We start from the raw sequence: 23,476 nt of genomic DNA, 5'->3' as shown, positions 1-23,476 counted from the left end.
GATCTGCGAACAACGAGCGCCTTGTCGCCGCTTCCCGTCGACGACCGCATTTCATCGTGCAAATCAAACAAAACACTATCCTCATCGTGTTACTGCACTGCGGCTACGCCACGCGTGAAATAGTTGCGCTCTTGTAATTCATGCACTGCCTATAGGTATAGAATTATCAAAGAGAGTGAGCGAGAACGAAATAAATATTTCATGCCAATATCTGAATATTCGACACACCATATGAACCAAAGAGGGAATTTATATTAGTGATAACAACGATAACATAAGTTAAATTATTCTAAATATGATTGATTTTTGCATCAAAAAAATTATAGATGTATCTCGCAATGGCGTGATTGTGGAAGGTATGCCGGCAGAAATTATTGCAGACCGGACGAATCAATCGGCGCTCCGCTCCCGGCTTCATTGAGGGAGTTCCACTAATTTAACGAGCGACTCACTGTTCCGCAACCACCGTGCTGCTCTAAGCTGGCGGATAAGCGTTTTGGCACTTGTTTAACATGCAGTAAACCAAACGGCGGCCGCCTACGCAAAACCAATTCAAAAGTACCTAGCTATTTAAATAAAATTGAAGAGTACCTCAGCAATTTTCTTTAACCGTGCATGCATGCATCTTATGATAAAAGTAGTAGGTTCTTTTTGACCAAGAAAAATAGTTTAAATATTTATTAACATAGAAATAAAAACAAACCACTACTCATGCTTCCCAAGCGGTTCCTTAATAGCATTACTTTTGCATATTTTTGTACCTATTGGTTTTATAATTTTCTTTTATTAACACGAGTACGTTAAAGGATGTCACCATGTCGCATTGCAGGGGACGTAATTTGTAGTTTCACGTTGGACGCAAGCGTGCTGCGGTGCGTCAAAGCATTCATTCGGGTAGCACGGGTTACGACATCGATACTGCTGAAAACGTAACCGTCGCCCCACTGCCTCAGAGCTATTTCTACGGGGCTGGACAGCCCATTGATCCTCCGGTCGCGATGAACGCCGCGCGGTGCTACACCTCAATGCCAGGCCCCAGGCCTTTGCCTCTATTCGGAAATTCTTGGCGATTCGCTTTAGGGCAGAAGCCATGGCAAACAAAAGCTTTAGACATCACTTTGTGGACATTAAGAGCGGTAGCTGGTGACGGTGGAGCTGCCAAAGTGGCCAAGCTATTCGGCCATCCAGATTTGGTATTCCCATTTTGCGCGGAGGAAACTGCGCGAGTGTACAGGCGAGAAGATTCCATGCCTTATAGGGCCGTTGCTCCGTGTCTTAGGCATTACAAAAATGACCTGAGAAAGGACTTTTTCGGTGACGAGCCTGGATTGATAGGAGTGTAAGTAAATACATTAACGCTTTTCCATAACTTTAACTGGTGATATGAGCAGTTTTCTGTGATGTTTTGTGTTGGTTAGGCATGGTGAGCCGTGGTCGCGATTTCGGTCGAAGGTATCAAAGGCGCTGGCGGCCCCGGAAGCGGCTCGAGCTGCCGTGCCGGCTCTGGATTACGTTGCTGAAGATTTTGTAGAGAGGTACGAACATTTTGATTATTTATTGATATTGATGTTATGATAATGCGGAACATCATGGTTGCTATGATATGACACATTAGGTTGGTAAAAAATTAAATACCGGCAGAACTCTTGACACTGTCAGTTAAGCTTAAGACTCTTGGCAACTGTAGGTACTAAATCTCAACATGATTGTTACAATAGTAAGACTGAGTAAGTATTTATAGAATCTTTAGTTATTTGGAGTAGTTATTTGATAATTAATAATAACACTTGATAACTGAGTATCTTATACTCCGTACATATTTTCGTGTAAAGAGGATTCATCATTGATTTCGTTTTTTTTTTTACTTGTAAGTCAATCACCATATGTAAATGTTTTCAAAATAATAATGACGATAGTATCCATGGAAAAGTATTGAGATAGAAGAATTTTTGAACTCACGATATTAACCGAGAAAAGATAAAAAAAATCGTGATTAATCAATCAATCAAGCAGTGACATTAAAAATCATAAATCATTTATTTGTTTACCAGAATGTAGTCTTTTACAATTGAAGGTGGTAAATTAAGTATTTTATGTCCAATACATTGTGCGTTTATCTAATTGCTGAAACTATAATATTGTTATTATTATTATTTGAGCATAGGGATTAATATTGTTTATTTATACAAATTAAAAAAAAAATACAATAATGTTAAAGTTACTAGTAATAAATTAGTTAAGTTAATAAATAATATTGTTCACCCTAACAAAATTACATTTAAAATTTTATATTAAACTTAAAATCCGAAAATATAATTATGTGTCAATCAGTAATAGCAATTAATTTAACAACAATTAATGTAATAAAATTAGTGCAATAATAAAAATATTAAAACAAAGAGAAAAAAAAAGATAATAAAAAAAATTAAGAAGTCAAGTTATAAGTATTTCAATAATTAACCTTCTTCATTATACACAAAATATTCGTTCAGTGTATAAAAACAATTTTGTAATTACCAGTCCGTACCGTAATCCTTTTCTTAAAATTAGAAGCATTCATTTCTTTGAATTGCGATGGCAGCTTCTTAAAAATTCGTATGCACATTGAATATACATTTTTTCTGCTGTAAGCAAGGCGACAAAGTTTGTGTTTAATTTTGTGCCTAACTGGTCGGTTTGCGATCTGTGCCTGCATTCTAAATAGCAGAGGGTTTTTCTTAACGAACATGCATATATCCCTGAGATATTTAAGAAAGTTTTAAAAATACAAGATATTTCAGCACCAACAACTTGCATTTCGTGTAACACGTTTGTCACGTAAATGAATTATTCATTTATACCAGTTTAATACATCAGTGATTTATACATTTATTTTGACAGGCACTTGTCACAAACTGGAAAGAATCACCAATCATGTTCACGTACAACAAAACACCTTGCATTAATATACTCAGCGGCACAAAATTTGGCCCACTCTCCATACAAAATTACCTACAACTGCATACATTTGAGGGCCAGATTTTTGCCGCTCAGTATGTGTCAGTGATGAACCGCGTGCTGTAACATAGTGCATTTTAAACAATACCGACCACCTCGTAAATGCGGTCTTAACGGTTCGAATCATTTCTGACACATGAAAACACTTAAAAAATAAATTATATAACGATGATAACAAGTTAATGAAACCTGTTCGACTGTAACACATTTAGTCGGCTCATTAATTTAGTCAAACAATAACTAGTTCAATAGTTCCGTGGTATGGACACAACTTCTACTCTACGGATTTCATTACATTCTGTGTGGGACAATGGCTTCAAGTTAGTGTTACATAAGACATATTTTGCGATATATTAAACATATTAGAAGAATGGGTGAGTTTTACTAGTCTGTTCTCGTTGTAGAATCTCGGTTTAATGACCATATCCCGTTCTTAAAACGGCGGCGTCTGCGCATTTGTTTTGAGCACTTTGTATGACTCACTGCGGTTAACAACAAACTCGTTCATTGAAAAAGAAACGTTTCGTTTGAGTAACCAATGCGTACGACACTATTTAACTTAAAATGTTCACTGTTTACTGTTGTGATTTGTTTAAACCTCATATATTTTTAAAGGAAACATAATTTGCGTAAAGTTTATGTTTTGTATGCATACTTTTGTAACATCATACTATTTATTTTCAGAATGGAACGTATCGTGGATGGCAATCGAGAACTACCCAAAGATTTTCTCAGCGAGTTGTACAAATGGGCCCTCGAATGTATGTATATCTACCTACCTACAGCTCAACATCATTCGGAGAAAATGAATACCAGAACTAATGTGTGATCTTCTTGTATACTGATCACTGATCATTTATTTCAGCGGTTGGAGCCTGGGCCTTAGGAACAAGATTGGGATGCCTGAGTGATGACGACAAAGAAGCAAAAGAAATCATTCGATGCATCCACGGTTTCTTCCACAGCGTTCCCGAGCTAGAACTATCAGCTCCCGTGTGGAGACTTTATTCTACTGCGGCTTACAAAACTTATGTTGAAGCTTTGGATGCCTTTAGGTCACTCTGCTTGCGAAGACTGACCGATAAAGGCGTATGTGCCCAGATAGCGGCGAAGTCTGGTGAGAAGGTAGCAACAATTCTAGCTCTGGACCTGCTATTGGTCGGCGTGGACACGACCGCGGCGGCAGCGGCCAGTGCTATTTATCTACTCGCGAATAATGAGAGAGCACAAAAGAGGCTGCAAAGCGAATTGGATAACAACCTACCAACCGACCGAATTCTTACCAGCAAAGACTTAGACAGATTACCATATCTCCGGGCGTGCATTAAAGAAGCTCTACGGTATGTTTTCTTTGTAATTTAATGCACATATCTAAAACGTAGATAGTATGCCAAAACCTGTTACATTTATTTATTTAGAATCAAGTAACTTTCGTTCAATCCCCTATGATAATGGCCGCGCACGTAAAACTTTTTCAGGAAAAACCCATTGGGGAAACCCCCGCCCGCCCTAACACGGCTTATGAATTATCATAGCATATACCCAGAGTTGAACACATAAAGGGGTAAGTTTGTTCTGTCATTTCGATCTACAAGCGCCTCTTTACGGCACCCCTATGCGGCGGGTGATTATCTCAACAGGCATACGGCAGCAGTTTGCATAATATTTACATTAACGAGTAATGCCAACCAACGCAGAGGCGATGTCGCAGGCAAACATTGGCCTCCCGATATCGGCCTTTACTAAACGATACTTCCGATCTCGAGCTATTAAGCCAAATAACGATATCGATCATTAAATTCTAAGTACCATAACCTCTAACCTATTTAAATCAGAAATAAAGCAAACTAAGGCCAAAGAGATTTTGTGAAAACGTGATGTAAAAGCGTGAGAGTAAAAAACGTTGTAATGCAGTCTTATGCTAAGCAAAACGAATAAGGCAGACATATATTCATGTTTCCGGACGCGTTGCGGTCTTGCCGACCCACTTTCGTATCAGTTCTAATATAACCGTAGGCATAAAACGGCAGATTAATACGAAAACCACATTAGATCAAACCGTCCCATTACCTTTTAGGAGCTCTGCACTTTCATAGAGCGCTATTTTATCTACTTTTGTTTTAATAGTTTAATAATTCCGCTATTACATAGGTAGGGCGCGTGTATTCTCGGCTTAGTAACTCGAGACGACCGAATGATAGTCAGAGTAGTAGCTTTACGTGTAGTGTTGTGAAAAACGCTCATTTCCAGGCTTAAAGACTCGAACCCTAAAGACTCTCGAGGCTTAACGACTCAAAGGCCGCAAAGACGGTATTCTGCATCCATACGCATAAAATAAGCCAATTTAATTGTCAAATATAGTCGAGTATTTAAGACTCTGGAGTCTGGGTTCGAGTCTTTAAGCCTCGAAAATGTGCGTTATCCACAACTCTATTTACGTGTCACCTCTGATGTTTCACAATGCACGTGTCAAGTAAACTATAGTAGATAAATAAACGCGTCTCACATTAATTAGGTACTAAGCAACGTGAAAATATGAATAAGTTTAAAATGAAATAAGTTACAAGGAGCGTTTGCGTGCCGGCGTTCGCGTTAGTTACAAGTACAAATAACAACGCCCTTTTACAGAGTTTTGCAAACTGTTTTGCGAGTTCTATTTAGCATCACACTGATCCCTATGTTTAGACTTGTAACTAGGCAAGCAAGAAGAACCAACATTTGTTTGTGCATCATGGTGCTACGTCAAATGTCGTAAATAAGATTTATAAACAAGGTCTTACTATATGTCACCCTACTATGTTACTAGGTTTAAAAAAAAACGTAACATGTGATAAAGTTAAAAAACGGACTCTGAATGTATGATATACCAGATAAAATTCAAAATAGCAACACTTGAAACTCTTCAATCAAGATTATGTTTTCGCATGTATGTGCTGTGCGGCAAACCACCGGAAGTGAAGCATAAGTAGAATTCCTGAATGAAAATAAACATGTCGTTTTCATCTTTAGTCTTTTAACGGTAAAAATCTAAATCAGATTTATCTGGTCACTATCAACCACGCATTTGTTAGCAAACGGCTATCCATGACTAATATTTAAATTGAATACCAATGAATACAGAATAACTAACGCAATATTCATCTCCCCTTATGAATCATTTACTACTTAGATATCCACAGAATGAGCCATGCAATGTGGTAATTATTGTCTACGAGTATTAAACGAGAATGATCGTTAAATGTATTTTGCCATAACTAATTACGCGATTATTATTTTTTAATCTACAACGAGTACCGAGGTACCTACTAGATAATAAAAGTCTAGCAGTTTCGAAATTCAGTAACTTTAAGTATTCATTTGAGTCAGCAATAAAACGTGTGTAGAAGAAGTTTTTATTAACATGCATGCATTATATTTATCTGTTACAGAATCAAACCAGTAATATTAGGCAACGGCCGTTGTATTCAGTCCGATGCTGTAATATCAGGATACGAAGTTCCTAAAGGGGTGAGTTCCATTTGTTTCTATAAATAATTTGCTAGAGGCCAGGATGTTAAATTGCCATAACTTTTAATTCGTTGAAAAGCTTCCAAGACCTTGCTAAATCTGGACGACTGCAAGTAAATGGTAAAACTATTATTCATATTTACAATATTGTGAATGTTATGAACTCTTTCTTCCGTCTGTGCAAAACGATAACTATTCATATTTTTGAGAACTTTTTAGACGGCGAAATTTTACAATTTTCTTTGGATTTACTTAAGTTTCATAATTTTCAGAGTCACATCGTTTTTCCACATTACATTCTCTCCAACGAAGAGCGATACTTCCCATCACCCCAAGAATATATTCCTGAACGATGGCTGAGAGATGACGTCACGGAGGAGTACACAGGGCCCTCAGAAAATATCAGCCGGTGTCCCATAAATCATTCTCGGAAGGAAAAGCAGGTTTCGAATATGTGCGATCACGCCCGGGCAAGGAGTATTTGGTGCAGGCAAAAGGAAGTAGGGATACACCCTTTTGCTTCTCTACCATTCGGTTTTGGTCGGCGGATGTGTATCGGAAAAAGATTTGCTGAAGCTGAATTGCAGTTGTTATTAGCAAAGGTATACAATCTTCAAAATAAATTGACGAAAATACCGGCTAAATATAGTTTTTTATACATTTTATTTTATTTGCTTTCAGATTTTTCATCGGTACAATGTGTCATGGAACTATGGAGAACTGACATACAGTGTGACACCGACTTATGTCCCTAATGAACCACTTCAGTTCACTATCACACCGAGGAAAGAAAGTTAAGGCCAAGAACCAAGACTACCTGACGATTTCGTTAAAACTAAGAAATCTGCAATAATGGGAGCTCAGTGCGATAAGACCATTAAAATTACCTTTTTTTATTGCAAAAACAGGAGATATTGACAATATTTAGATTACCTACATTTAGTCGATAGAATGTAAAGTGATTTTATAAATATTAAACCACCTAATAGGGTTAATTTAAAGTCTAAGTAAGATATAATGGTAATGTAAGCTAGATATTGAATAATAAAACAGCTAATTAGTTATATATCATGGTTGCAACAACATTAAAATCGATATTTCCTACACGGGTTGGTCCGCACTTGTGTGTGTGGGTTCAAACAACGATATAATAGATGAAACTAGATAGCCAATGGATACCGCGAATGTAGGAGTAGAACTACATTAGTAAGTTTATCTAGATCGATGATTCATTCCTTCATTAAAAGCTGATAAGCCGTTGGGCGATACTCCCGCTTGTTTATCGACGTTATTGGAAATATGACATGCATTGATTTACAACATTAACTGTTTTAATAGTACATTGTGTCTTAAGGGCGGTAAATAAGGAACTACGAACGAGAGTCTATTAAAAGTCAAAGACTGAGGGCTTTAATGAGTCGATGTTCGTAATTCTAGTACCGCCCATGCGACATACAATATTTTTCATCACATTTGCGAGTAAAATTTTATATTTCTAAAAGAAAAAATATAATTTGTTCCAAATATTGGCGATACTTTAGGCTGCGCTCTTGGCAGCGCCGCCCTCCCCCTCCCCCTCCCGCAACATGCGCCGCAACGTGCGTGTGCATGTGGTCCTGTAGCAGCGCGCGCAGCGCCATCAGTACGGGCACTGACTCAATTACCGACCTTGGGCTTCATGAAAAGAAAATTTGTACGCGCAATGACTCATTTACCGACCACGGGTTTCATGACAAGCACATTTAGGTCGAGGGTTTTATTTGGGGGGTTGCAAGTTGCAAACAAGGTAGCCTGCATGTTTCGACACCGTTTACGAGCAAGTGTGATGAAAATAATTAAAAAGCCTAAATATAACGCTACTTTGTTGTAACTGTCATGAAATCAGTTTTTAACAAATTTGAAAAGGATCCTTAAAAAGCGGCTGCATCTATCGGTCATACCTACTATAAAAAAAATACAAAACGTCTTATTTTGGTAGTAGATTTCCTTCCTTTCATGTAGAAAAATGCGCAAGTTATTCTGCGCTCCGCCTAAAATTTTATTGTTTTCAACCTCTTCATCTTTCGTCTGGCTAGATTGTTGGTTGAAGTTGTATGATAAGTTCGACTTACTATTTGGCTGAATCGTTGAGCTGGTACTCGTTGGAGCGGCCGAAGCACTCCTGCACGCCGGCGTCCGCCCAGAGCCGTTTCATGGCGGCAAGCAACTCCTCGCTGAATGGCTCCGTATCCTCCATCCGCTGGATCACGTCGAACACCATCTTGCCGTCGCTCTGCGGGAAACCATTTTTTTTAATTTTACTCTTGTAACTGTTACTACAACTTCTATCGCATTCAGAAAGGATACATCTATTACTTAATTATTACAGTAGTAGTTTTTTTCAATTATGTAGTAGTGCTTTTCAATGTGGGTCGCAACTCCCTGGGCGGTCGTAGAGTCTTCATAAATGTGCCCTGCAGACTCAGTAAAAAAGGAAAGAAAAACAATGAACTTTATAGTACATTGTGCATTAAGGGGCGTAAGAAGCCCGTGATACACGCAATAAATTAAATTATTTTGTGTCCAAACACTTCACAGCTCAGCAAAAGCAAGACGCTAAGAAAACAACTGAATAAAATATGGCTACCCGCCAATATAGGGTTACTACAAAATTCGAAAATCGAAGTTCGTATCGTACCAGCCCTCACTCTCGTATTAAATAATAGTAGCGTCAGGAAAACAATATGAACTTCGATTTTCGAATTTCGTGGTAGCCCCCCTGATTGTCACTTTTTCGAGTCGTCTACCATAGATAATACTAGGAACCGTGTTTAGTTTAGAATCCAAATGGTCTTACGGCCAGATTATACCAACATGCTAAAAAAATATTGACTAAAATTATTGCAAAACAATTTGATATAAATTTAAAATATAAAAATAACGAAGTTTCATGAAGCGTGGCAAATTTTTATGGTGAAAAATTAGGTTATATCTAAGTTTTAAAGATGTAAATAAAACGGTGGCTGACTTGAAACCTCTTTAGTCTGAAATGACGTACCTACTAACTTTTTAAAACTAAAGTCATAACTCCCTTGTGGAGGAAAATTATAGGTACGTAAAGCCATAATTCCCGCGGGAACAATTGAGGCCATTGTCTTTTAGTATACAGGCATGGAATAACGTCATTGACGAGCAGGTGTGATGAAAAATATATTTATTAATTATTGGCGACGTAATATCAATGTTAAAACGTCTCTTGTACTAAAAGTATTTAATTAATGATGCATTTAACCTATACTTAGGTACTTAATATAAAATTGTCGCACGAATTTAATATCTGTAATACTAAGTTCAGTAGAAGATTCCAAAATGGTCCAGGTGGACCCCCAAGTGTTTACAGGAGACTAGATGAGGGTCTACGTTGGCGTGAAAAAAAAAGGAGGGATCTTGGAAATATAGTAGAAATGTAGCAGGGGAAAAAAAGAATTAAAGGTTGGCTCACCCTGGCTCTAGTAACTAGGGCGTCGCGTCATGAAAATGATTGAAAAACACCGCATCAGTACGTTAATTGACGTCTCTGAATGCGACTTAAATCACGAGTCACGGGTAAAAATTACTGGTATCTATATAATACGAACGAATACCTAAATTATTAATTAATACTGCCAAAAATATCTCGTGACGGGGTTGTAGAGAAATGTGGGTGGCGTCGGCGTCGGCAACAACACAATTCCGATTTTCGTGGGACGACATTACGCCCTAACGTAAATGCGTAGTCCGATGATTGTTTTCGCTTTACTTTATAGTACCTTATGATCCTACCCCACGTGTTTCGACGAACTAAGGTAGCGTTATTTAATAGGGCCTAAGAAAACTCTTACTGTATCAAAATAATCCGGAGATTGAAGAAGTCATTTAATCCTTAACCAGGCCACTTTTTACTTATCATGATCGAATCTATTAAATTTGATTATTAAATATAGGTATTATTTAAAGCAGATTTGCAAAACCAGAAAGCTTGAAAGCCATGCGAATCGCAGATCCGCAGTGGGGATCACCATTTCGATCAAAAAATGAGGCTTCGACATGGAAAACTTAATTTGTACCTAATAACTCAAAAAACCCGTAGTACAGTCAACTGCAAAAATAAGTATCTATTCGAACCACTCAAAAATATGTTACTACGGCCTTATTGCGTCGGAATAAGAGTCTGTGGTACTTATTTTTGAAACTTTGAATAAGTTCATATTTTTACACTTGTCTACCTGTACTTACCACCAAAAGTAGAAGTCAAAACTTTTTAAAGTAACAAATAAGGCAAAGGCGTTTGTGAAGAAATGCACATCTCTCTTGAAGTACGCTAATACGATTAGCATTCTAGTGAACACGTCTCGAACCGTCGCATTTCGTTACGCAATTTCACTCGTGGCTAAACGAAAGCAGGCAGATTGGGACACGACCAGGGGGTCCTCGTATTTCTTTTTTGTAATCACGAAGTTATCATCATAACAAATCAAGTTATTATTGCGGCAGTGCTGCGTAAAAACCTATGTTGAAAAAAAAAACCGAAAGCTACGAGAGTGTTCTCTGGTTGCAGAGGGATTTTGTGAGATATGTTTGTAATTATGACGGGTGGCTCGCTCCGGCATGGCGCATGCGCGGGGGCGGCCCGGCTCCCGGCCCGCCGCCGTCATTCATAACCCTTCGGAATCCGACTCGATATCTCAGCGATGCATCCTTATTTACACTCCTCGTTATAGGTACAGTCGAGGGCATAAATATGTATACAGCCATAGCGTCAAATATATGACATATATACATAACATACATTGTATAGATCGACCTTATGGTTAGTAGCATATAGGTGTATAGATATTTTTGACGTCTTGGTAACGTATATATTATATTTATGCCCTTGACTGTACTAGGCTCAGATCAAATAAAAAGTAGAAATTTTATGAACGGCTAAACGGCTAGAAGTGAGGCCGGTTAAAGTACGTGCACCATAGTATAGTTACACGTACTCAATTGCACCTAAAACCTCTTCAAGCAAACTTGACAAGTTCGTATGTAACACTCGTCAGAACCCTGTCGCAGAGAGCCTCTGCAGCCTTTACGGGCATTTCTCCACTAATTAAATCTCCAAAAAATCAATGTCCTTGGCTTTTTTTTTGGAAAAACGTGTTGAGATAAATGTCAAAGAACAATGAATGTATCTATCTGTGTTTAAAAACAACCATATTTTCAAACTTTTCTAATATTATACCAAAAATAAAACTACGTATTCAATTTAAATTTTTCAAACACCCCAAAAACAGTCCCCTGATATGTCCCCAGCCCAGAATTTGATAAGTATTAGATAATATTAGCCATGTGTTACAATTTAGCAAGAATTCTCTATTCAGAAATTAAAAAGATGATTACACCATTGATGATAAGTAGTATTTCAATTAATATGCATGTCATTTTATTAATATTTTTAATCAAACATGATTATGATTAATATAAAAATAATTGATAAGATTGACATTTGCTCATACATTTATATAGATATAAGCAACACTGTACTTATGGTGCAAAATCATTTTTACTGTACAATTCATCATTATTTGAAGAGGAAGTTGGCAGGGGACTGTTCAAAATTTTCCGATTAGTGGAGAAATACCCTATGATTTTTTTTTATAAGTACAGCTACTACTGACCGCAACAGGGTCCTTCCGAGTGTTACGCACAAACTTGTCAGGATATTATAGTTGAACCCACAATGCGACAAGATGAGGTGTAGTTTTGCTACGCCTCGCTTTGTTATTCGCAGAATTGTCTTTGGTTATATATACTCAGCGGCACAAAATTTGGCCCACTCTCCATACAAAATTAGCTATCACTGCATACATTTGAGGGCCAGATTTTATTGCCGCTCGGTATATGTTTTTTTTTTTTTATTTTTTTTATTTGACTGGATGGCAAACGACCAAGTGGGTCTCCTGATGGTAAGAGATCATCACCGCCCATAAACATCTGCAACATGTATTACGTTTTATACCATACTTGTGATATTATGATTCTACAATACTGTTGAATTGAAAGCGACCTTGCCAGATCATTAACGGGACTATATTACGAAAGCCTTGGTTACATATTAACACGTTAAACTTCCCAACTTCTTCATTCACGACATACGCCTCGAGTACCTACCAACATACTTTTATATGGTTTTTAATTACATATTATCTATCCCTACTGATATAACATATTATAATTACATATATTCGAAATATATGTATATTATAAACTAGCTTTTACCCGCGACTTCGTCCGCGTATACTTTAGTTATCAGGGCATATGTTTTAATTGACCCCCGTTATAATTGTGACATTTGTATCTGTGTGCATAGCGAAGTACTGCCGTAAACGATAGGTAACAGTTTACTAAAGTAATTCGCTATAAACAACATTTTTCACCAGTTATGAAGCTAGTTTATGAAAAATTTTATGCAAAGCACGAGTGTAAACTAATTATCTCGTGTGCTTCCGGCGAAAACCGAATCATACTCTAGAACCCGAAGTATATATACGAAATTGCACTGTACATTATATTTCGTAAATTAGGTAAAAGATGAATAAGAACGGATAATCACACAAAAATTACGCTTATATTAATATTATTGATTTTATTATGCACACCTACTGCATAATTATTTGAAAATTTATTTCACACATCATTTTAAATATCAATTCAATTTCCACATTTATGTGTACATTTTGTATGAAAAACCCTCTCCCCTATTGAAGTCGCCAACACCATACAGATCATTTAAAATTGGGACCAGCCATATATTTAGTCTAGAAATAAGGAAGTTTCATAGAAACTCCCCCGTAATAAGTCGAAAGCTACTTCTTCTTTCTTTATCTTTGCCTACGCAGATCATTTTTATTTTTAATCAGACCCTGTAAGTATACCTATTTTCATAATGCTAAGTCCAGAAATGAGAAAATTTCCATGCAAACTTTACCCCCCATTTTACCCCTTTAAGAAGGAATTTTATCCATTTCACTTACACAGATAAATTTTAATTGTAATCGAGAACTTATACACCTATTTTCATACTTCTAAGTCCAGAAATGAGAAAATTCCATATAAACTTCACCGCCTTAGGGGATGAATTTCTAAAAATCCTTTTTTTAGTGCTCATTTACATCATAAAACGAACCCCTGTACCAAATTTCAAGTTTCTAGGCCCAGCGGTTTGGGCTGTGCGTTGATCTATAAGTCAGTCAGTCAGTCAGTTTCTTCTTTTATATATATAGATACTAACTTATGCCCGCGACTTCGCTTGCGCAGACCTAGGCTATCGCGTGGGTGGCGCCCTTTACCGGAATAAAAAGTATCATATGTTGATCCTTGGTGCTCAAACTATCTCTATACCAAATTTCATCAAAATCGGTTTAGCGGTTTCGACGTGAAAGCGTACCAGACAGACAGACAGTTACTTTCGCATTTATAATATTAGTAGGAATATGTATATTATGTGTATGCGATTTGCTCTTAAGCTAGAAACACGGAGGCGGTACCGATTGTAATTGTAATAATTCGAGCTAACATGAAAGAGGGCACATAGAATACCGCGCGGGAAATAAACGTGGCGCGGTATTCTGTGACGCGAAAAACCCCTGTTGAAGTTAAAAAAATATCGGACGTTTTTTCTTCGAAATTTCAATTTTCACAACTGACTTGTCAACTTTGAACCGACGCTGTACTAAAACGGTTCGGCCGATCTCGAGTCATTCTTTTGTTTTCGAATTCTAAATTCAAATATTTTAAGATACTAGTTTTTTTTTATAATAATCACGGGAGGTTTGCAAACGACAGACCTTAAAAGGCAGCCCTCGTATACCGGGCACATCGCACATGCAGAAAAAAAAAGAAAAATTTAGGTAAGTACAACGAGCGACGTGAGGAGTGGTTAGTATGAATTGTGGACAGAACCGATATGGCGGCGTTTCATGATATGCCTAGGAATTTCATGATCTGCCTAAGTGTCACTAGGCAAATCGTTAAACGGTGAGTTTTGAACAATATGGCGGAAGCCCCTTAGCCAATTCATGAAATGGCGCCATTTCACGATATGCCTTGGAATTTCGTGATCTGGCGGATTTTACGATCGGCCGCCGACATTATATACATTTCATCTGTCGTGGCTCGTGGCAACGCTGACGCATGCTTGGAAAGTTTCCTTAAAAAAATGATACAAAATAAGATACATACAATACAACTCATGAATTGAGTATAGAACAGAGTTTTCCCCTATTGCATATTTGTCATTTTTTAAACCCACACAAGTTAGTTGTAACAATGTACAGTGATATATTCTAGGCTGTCATTAGAGAGCTATGTTTCAACACGGAGGACGCAGCCGTCACTCGGTGCTATCGCATCTCAGAGATAAGAATAGGTTTGAAGGGTTAGATTGACGTTGCCATTCATGACAACGAACAAAGGGGAGACGGGCTTTTCACAGATGCTGTGTAGGCAAAAACTTAACACTCGGTAGTACGTAATTATCGAACCCTTAGGGTCGAGCTGAAATAAATTGAGACGAGTTGATGATTGGGGACACGGGACACAGTGTCTAAGAAAATAGCAGTATTGTATTCAAAAGGCAGTGTCCCGACGATTGCGTAACGCCGGTGACGCGGAGTGACGCGCGTCACTCAACGTGAACGGCAGGGAGATAAGCTATCGCGATCGCGAGCCATTCCGCCGGCTGGTGTAAACTGGCAGGTAAAGTGGGCATTCAAAGGGCAAATCGGCACATTTAACTAACAATAGAGAGTTTATCATAAGTTCTGGTCGGGGTTTCGGCTTACAACACGCTTAAGAGATGAGAGTTAGGTTACAGAGAATGAACCGTGGTGATCAGAGATTTCATCATTCAGAATTCACGCAGAGCTTGGAATGAAAATTACACTACCCAACTTCATTGTAGAATATATCGTAGATCCTAGCCATTTTCAAATCGATAGAACTTACTTTACGTCATGAAACTCATGAAGTAACGTAATAGAAATATTCAAAACGATTAAGTCTTCAGATAAAGGTTGCTAACGACAATAAACACGCAGATGTCAGTAAGATAGAACCGAAACATGGGGTAAAAGATATTCTAAGGCGATACTGTACCTGTTCAACAAGCATTTAAAGGGGGAGTTTGCATTATCTACTTCAAAATGTTTACTTAAGTACTTTTTAATGTCACGCGGAAATGAGAAAACGATGCCTCACCGTCACCGTACACTTAAAGAGATATGACTAGCTGTTGCCTGTGGTTTCGTCCGAGCAATTTCTTTACGGTGGCCTTCGACAAAAATACGTAACCCTAAAAAGAGGCTATATGTTTAACTTCCAATATGCAAACTATTCATTTCCAAAACAGTCGGACACACAAGAGTTACATTCACATTTACGATATTACTACGATGGAACATTCCATCTGTTTTGTACGCTTGTAGGCTTGATTATTTGATTATATATTAATCAAAGGCTTCATTATGGATGCCAATGTCCAACCAACAATGCATTAAGTAGTAGATGCAGTCGGGCTCGAAATATCCAGCGCAGCGCTCATAAATAAATACTAACTATTGATCATACGACGACCATTTTCCTAGAAATGAAAGCGATGCAAACCTGGCTATGTTTGAGTTTAAATATTTTATCCGATTCACTTTCTCAATCTCACTCAACCCAAACGATTTATTGTATGGGTAAAATTTGTCAACATTTTACCATTCTAGATGTGACAGATAAGTATCTCTAACGAAATTCACGTGACTTTTTCACATTTATACATTTTAGACTGTATCGATAAGTAGTTCTACTCCCATTAGTTCGTAGGTTCCCAGAACAGAAACTGGGAACTAGATTTTGGACTAAGCAGTGGGTCGAGGATCTAGACTGGACAAGAAGGAGCCAAAAGTATTAGGCAAAAATCAGCTCTAATATAAGAAAGCAACTCCAGTAAAGTGTAAACCGTATACGTAGAAAAACTGATGAAACACTATACAAACTAACAAAATATAAATAAATAAGATGATTCAATAGGCGCTAGTCAAATCACTTAGCGATCAATATGTGGCAAGCGGAAGCAGCGGTTCTCGGAGAGTAAGTACTTAGATCGAGTCGTTTGCGATCCAGATTATTTTTTACTGATATTAATAGAATACCGAACGTATAATGTACCCAATTTAACGTTCACGCAACTAACGCTTGTTTTGATGCGTCAGAGAAAGTGTTTAAGCCACATTTTTGTGGACAGGAAACTATCGGTGGCAATCAATGGTGCGTGAACGGAAACGAAATGTGATTTTAATTAGCGATCAATTTGAAGGATTAATCATTAGATGTTGATACAGTTTGGTGTTAAGGAGCAATCAAAGCAATTAAGTTTGATTAATAAAAGATAAGATATGATCGGTAAGCAACAATGAGACATCTTTCTTCATTCCTATTCTTTGAGTTTACCTCTTTAATGTTAATGTAGCCGGCAATTAAATATGCTAAATATATGTCTAGTTGGACTGTACTGAATTAAATAAATATAATCTTATCGAATAACCTGATAGTTTATTTTGAATAAAAGACTTAGGGGCTGTTTCACCATCCATTGATTAGTGTTAACTGGCGGTTAGGTGTGATGCCGTCTCTATTTGTTTTGTTCGAATAGACGGAGACGGCATCACATTTAACCGTCGGTTAACGCTAATCAATGGATAGTGAAACAGCCCCTTAGGGTTTGTTTCACCACTCTCTGATTATATTTTATGTGACAGATATCTGTGGCATCAAACATACGGGATAGAGCTAGCATCATATTTGGATTTTGAATAAACAGAGACGGTACCACAAATACTTGCCACATCTATATCTTATACCTTTAAACGAGCAATTCTTGTGTATATATATATATATTTCAGGGATCTCAGAAACGGCTCCAACGATTTCGATGAAATTTGGTATGTAGGGGTTTTCGGGGATGAAAAATCGATCTAGCTTGATCTTATCTCTGGGAAAATGTTTGTTACAGTGTTTTAGCTCCGGTCACCCAGATATTTAAATATTAAGCAGAAATTCATCAGAGAGCGGTGAAACGAGTCTTTATGTCATTTTGCTTATTTACGAGCTCTAGTTCTGTAACTAACAATTTCACAATCATTTAAAATTTAAAATATTCCAAATACATTAGCGGTCGGCGGCATAAATGAATTCTAATTATATTGCAATAAAACTTATATCCAGTGTATTTGTTATGAGTACCTAAACATAATATTTTAAAGAATGCGTTCAGAGTAGCCTCACAGAGTGCAAACAGTGATCTGGGGATGGAGTGGGTGACGAGATCAGAGAGGGGAGATAAAGACGTAAGTGAAAAATAAGACAAAGGAGTCGCTTATGCTAGACTAAAACAATGTACGTTACTATTATTAAAAACGTGAAAATTTGTACGCGTGTTGTAAGTGTACGTCTATTACTCCTTTACGCTAAAACGGTTGGACGAATTTTGGAATTATGTAGATAGCTATTAGCTAGACGTCTGGAATAACACATAGGCTACTTTTTATCCCGATATTCCCACAGAGATAAAACCTCGAAATCTCAAGCGCTGGGTTTAGAGTCATGAAAATTTAGTTATTCGTAATGCAACGTCAATGAAAACCACGGTATAATTTTTGAGAATACCCACAGGAGTTTTTGTTTGGTTCGAACTGATGTAATTTGGTAAGTAGATAGCTGTATATTTGGAAGATTACATAGGTTACGTTTATTCGGATATTCGCACGGGATCTGAATAAATCACAAAATTTCATTCGCTAGAATTGGACATACAAAATTTGGTTCGGGCGTTTTATACGCAACGTTAATGAAAGCCACGATGCAATTTTTGGGATTTCCTATGAGGATTTTACTAGGTCTCAGAATTTCAATTCAACTACCGGATCTAATGGATTACGCATGCTAAGCCGTGCTAAGTAGTCTAGTATTTTTTAATTAAATTAATATCACGGGACACAAAAAAGTTGTAATGTAATTTTATTTATTTCGAGGCACTCGGAAACGGCTCTAACGATTTCGATGAAATTTGGTATGTAGGGGTTTTCGGGGATGAACAATCGATCTAGCTTGGTCGTATCTTTGGAAAAACGCGTGTTATCGAATTTTGGCCCAAGCGAAGCTCGGTCGCCCAGGTACTCACGCACACCAGGTACACATTAAACACCCAAGACTCGAGAACCAACATTCGCATTTTTCATACAATTATCTGCCCCGACCGGGATCGAACCTGGGACCTAAACTTCGTAGTCAAGTTCTCTAACCATGAACGAGGCTATTTGGTCGTCAAATATATAACATTGTTGTTACCTCTCGGTCCTTATTGCCATAGGTGATGCCCAGGTTTGGCATGGCACGCAAGATGGCAACCAGCGACTGGATTGTGTTGCTGTACACCACCGGCCGGTACTGTTTGAAGTCTTCATTCGTGAAGCCACTTTCGTGGATAATTCTGTTGACAAACAAACATAAGTTTAGCTTTTTGGACAACATAAAAACAGCCGCCCGCCACACAGTAAAATTACATACATGGTGTTAAAAAACTCCTGTACGTTAATTTAACCTACATTAAGGCTACTGATTAGTAATACAATACGGTACAAGTCGAAAACATTGAAATTCGAAAATTTAAAACAAAAAAGGTTTTGTGTGGAGACAAAGTCTTCTTGTGACTCAACTTCCTACTTATTTTTTATACACTAATAATTACCAATTGTAATTTTGTGAATAAATAGGTAAATAAATAAGTAAAAAAAAATAATGACGAATTTTACTCATTTTTAATTGTGGTCACATCACAACCCTATTGCACCTACACATCACATCACGGCTCGACTATTTCCGAACGTTGGCTTTACCGTAGTGGTAACTTAATGACGCATACTTAAATGTCAAGTAATTCATGAGTCCATGAACAAAACGAAATGAAAATGAGTGTAAATTAAAATGGACTCTTATTATTGTTATTTAGTTTACACTTTGTCGTAGCTACTGTTAGAAGTATCTAAGACTACCTTCACATTCGGTGTTCAAAGGTTCCTCCGCGTTCTTATAGGGCTGCAGCCCGTGCCCGAGTATGTCGGAGCACCTTCGGTAGTGTTACGCTCTTCATCATTTTTTCTACACAGATTGTTGAAAGCAACAGACTTATCTATTCTTTGTAGCATCTCGTCCACAGTGTCACATCCCGTTTTGTACACACTATCTTTTACATTCCACCTGAAGAAATCTAAACATGTGAGACCCGTGTTATAGTTGCACGTCGCGTATAATGAAATCAAATTTAAATAATCACGAGCTTCTAACAAAGGCATGGAAATTGGATGAAATTGCCACTTCAGCAGCATAATTTTCATTTATTCGTAAATACAATTTTTATCAATGTGTTAACGAGCTAAAACCTTTTTTTCAATTTAGGTAGACTAAGATACGATGAAAGAGGTTGAGAAAAGAAAATTTTTAACAAAAAAGTAAAACCGACTCCAAAAAAATAAAAAAATAACAAAAAATGGAACCGACTACAAAAACCCTTGAAAATATTTTTCTAGGTAAGTAGGTGCGTACTAGCTCGAAGTCGGTGACTCAGCACGAGCCAGCAGGAGTGGGACAATTCACAATATAGTCGTCTACCTCACCTACATACTATGGGTTTCAATCCCTCCTGCTGGGTCGTGCTGAGTCACCGACTTCGAGCTAGTACGTACCTACTTACCTAGAAAAATATTTTCAAGGGTTTTGTAGTCGGTTCCATTTTGTTATTTTTTTGGAGTCGGTTTTACTTTTTTGTTAAAAAATTTCTTTATTTCTCACTTTTTAGTGATTCGTAGCCAAAGAACATCTCACAACTATTCCATTAAGCCCAAACACGACTTAGTTTCGTTGTTTTATAACAGAGTTCCGTCGCCTACCTTCTGGCTTCAGCATCAGATCAGTTCGAAAGAATCATTAACTTAAAGCTTCTTCTTAGTCGCTTATCTAGGTAAGTATATTAATCATGATAATTTAAATTTAACCCGTGAAATACTTGTTATTGATAGTAGTAGTTCCGTTGGTCAAATCTGGTCTTCATCATCAGTTCCACTTCACCAAATTATGATTTGCAAGAGCAAATGCACGAGTTACTGCTAAATATATCCAAATTACCATAGGTGTCCCTACAATATTTGAAGAGTTCCCTCGATTTCCTTAAGATCCGATCATCAGATCCTAATTTGCTGCTTATGGGACCTAATTGAAAGCATTCCTAGACGAACTCAAAAAATTTTTTTCAAATCGGTTCGTAAATGACGGAGATCTGAGGTAACAAACATTAAATAAAAAAAATAAAATAAAAAAAATACAACCGAATTGATAACCTCCTCCTTTTTTTGAAGTCGGTTAAAAAGAGGCGTTGCAGGCAGCGTATGCTGTATGAAAAGTTTGATTACAAGTAAGTTCATTGACCCCGATCACATGTTTAGGGTTGAAACAAATAGTACGTATGTATGTATGTAAACTCTTTATTGTACAAAAGAAAAGAGACAAAATACAATAGACAAACTCAAAGTAGTAGTGGTAGTCGTTTTTATTTGTATTAATGTTTAACACGTTAAGATTGTTTTTTTGGAATCTTTTTGTATTTTTTATTACAATTTCAATTTTTTGTTAATTTTACCCATATCGAAAATACAAACTGAAAAATAGATGCATAGAAAAACCAGAAAAATAAGACCAGCGCTGGGAATCGAACCCAGGTCCTCGGCATTCCGTGCCACGTGCTACCACTATACCACCACTGGACAGTGATACAGACACGAATTCTATGCACCACATCCACATATCTCAGCTTGTTTGTTTTCTTATTTAGTCACTTAAGCAGCGACACTAGCGACATCTATGTTGTAGCCCTCATCGATAAACTTTCAGCACCCCATTGGAACTAACCGCTCACCCGGTCAAGAGATGTCGTTATTAAGCAATCAAATTAAGTAATATTGTTTTTTTGGAATCTTTTTGTATTTTTTATTTCAATTCCAAATTTTTGTTACCTTTACGGTCATCCCGTAAAAACCATATCGAAAATACAAACTGAAATATATATGCATAGAAGCGCTGGTCGTATTTTTCTGGTTTTTTCTATGCATCTATATTTCAGTTTGTATTTTCGATATGGTTTAACATGTTGTATTGTAAATTTCAAACGGCTACATATGGGGAAATATAGGCTAAACTATCTCCTGTTTTCGGGAAGGTCGATCGTCCTCATCCACCCTGCATATATTTAGACAATAGCCTGTCTTATCATTTAAACGTCATCTCTTCCAGACATTGCAACCATTCACACGAAACAGCTACAGAAAGTGGCAAAAAGAAATAGACAGGCGAGGCGACAATCAACAAAAAACGCATTGCAAGGTAAGCTACAGAAAACTCCAACCAAATATCCAACCAAAAAGATAAATAATACGCTATGTATGCAAAAAATTCAAGAAACGGAACTCTTATTTTTGAGAGATTTAGTAACAAGTAGTATATTCATTAAAATATGTTATGAACCTCTCGTGCTTACAAGTTTTGCACACAAGGAATAATTGATTGATAATATATTCGTTTCTCCATGTTTTGGATGGATTAATTTTAACATAACATCTTTTACTAACACTCGAAACTATATCCATCCCAAATAAAAACAAAATAGATAGCGCCACTACATTATATTTTGCAATTATATATTTAGTAAGCATCTTCACGTCAGTCAATCCGATAGAAAAATCTTTGAAGTAAATAACGCTGCTCACGGAGAGAGTGAGAACGTTTTTGTGCAACATTCGAGACGGTATGATAATGAAAGCTCTGCCAAGTTTTTTTACACGTCAGAGATTCATCTGCCTGTCGTTCTAACGGAGATTTAATGTGAGCTCGTTTTACGAACGTTCTTTAAATTTCAATTCTAATCTTAAAATTCTTAACCGGTAGAACTGCGGGATATTGTTTTTCTTTTTTCTCTAGTGTATGGTGGTCTAGCGCAGTGAATCGATAACGATAAGTGTTCCACTATCACACAGCACTCGGTACCTTCCAGGCCTATGGAGCAGTGGGTATCCTTCGACAATGGGCTGACGTCACGAGCGCCAGGCCGTGCACGGCACCCGTCCTTAATAACCGTTTCTCACAAGCGATTGTTATTCGAACACGCTTCAAGAATACGAACAATGGAAACTCAAACTATGCGACGAATGCGCCACTCGAAAATATACTGCCAACTTGATAAAGTCGTGTAAACACCTTACAAAAAGATACCATATTTACCATAGCATCTGTTTTTTTTGTCACGGAAGGCGTATCGCCAAATGTATTCAAACGTAAACAAATATATTTGACAAATACGATGTCATAGGATTAGAATCAAGTTCACTCAACCAGTATTCCTAATGACCTTATGACTTGGCAATTCAATTTAATGAGTTTCAATCGAGAGAACACCTTCTGAATCACACATACCGGGGCATTCGTCATCTTAGTTGTGATGCCGGTGAGCCATGCCATAATGTTTTCTTGGGGCGATCAAACTAACAATGAAGCTGTGTTCAATTTGTCACCGATTTGGAAGTTGAGCCACGTCATCGAGGTGTTGCAGTAGACCACATCCGGGTCCATGGCCGGCGCTGCGTCTGGGCAGGCTCATGACGTCAACAATCACGTCATTATTAGAACGTCTTAGATTGGCATGGATATGATAGTTTTTGAACTGGGCGGATTAATTCAGGTTCATGTTGAAATATGTAGCCCAATATTTTTCATTAGAATGATGATTGTTTTTTCGTATCAAAGGAATATAAGGTCCACCCAATGAAAGCGTTGTTAGTGTTGTAGCATTCCGATAACACGGTAGAATCATCAACCTTGA

General features: G+C 37.4%; 2 protein-coding genes across 3 annotated transcripts in view; one reads left to right on the top strand and one right to left on the bottom strand.

Moving 5' to 3' along the window:
* Window positions 1-23,476, bottom strand: part of Galphao (G protein alpha o subunit) — a 56,580-nt gene that overhangs the window by 18,094 nt on the left and 15,010 nt on the right. For both annotated transcript variants that reach the window (XM_074097308.1, XM_074097307.1), the window contains exons 3-4: window positions 18,901-19,042; window positions 8,616-8,776 (exon numbers count right to left, since the gene is read on the bottom strand). In XM_074097308.1, coding sequence (XP_073953409.1) covers window positions 8,616-8,776; window positions 18,901-19,042 — 303 coding nt within the window. The remainder of the gene's footprint in view (window positions 1-8,615; window positions 8,777-18,900; window positions 19,043-23,476) is intronic.
* LOC141434610 (probable cytochrome P450 49a1) lies at window positions 878-7,931 on the top strand. The gene is made up of 7 exons (XM_074097035.1): window positions 878-1,339; window positions 1,419-1,535; window positions 3,682-3,758; window positions 3,863-4,337; window positions 6,426-6,504; window positions 6,777-7,106; window positions 7,186-7,931. The coding sequence occupies exons 1-7, from the start codon at window positions 999-1,001 to the stop codon at window positions 7,300-7,302; spliced, it is 1,536 nt and encodes a 511-aa protein (XP_073953136.1). The 5' UTR covers window positions 878-998; the 3' UTR covers window positions 7,303-7,931.

This window comes from Choristoneura fumiferana, chromosome 14 (genome assembly GCF_025370935.1).
Source record: "Choristoneura fumiferana chromosome 14, NRCan_CFum_1, whole genome shotgun sequence".
Classification (NCBI taxonomy): domain Eukaryota; kingdom Metazoa; phylum Arthropoda; class Insecta; order Lepidoptera; family Tortricidae; genus Choristoneura; species Choristoneura fumiferana.
Note: the sequence above shows the minus strand (reverse complement) of the source record. Positions and strands in the feature narration are given on the sequence as shown.

Excerpts from the sequence above, each read along its gene's own strand:
- LOC141434610 (XM_074097035.1), top strand. The coding sequence starts at position 999 with ATGAACGCCGCGCGGTGCTACACCTCAATGCCAGGCCCCAGGCCTTTG. Across the intron at positions 4,338-6,425 it reads TGCATTAAAGAAGCTCTACG|AATCAAACCAGTAATATTAG; the intron begins GTATGTTTTCTT and ends TATCTGTTACAG. Across the intron at positions 6,505-6,776 it reads GATACGAAGTTCCTAAAGGG|AGTCACATCGTTTTTCCACA; the intron begins GTGAGTTCCATT and ends CATAATTTTCAG.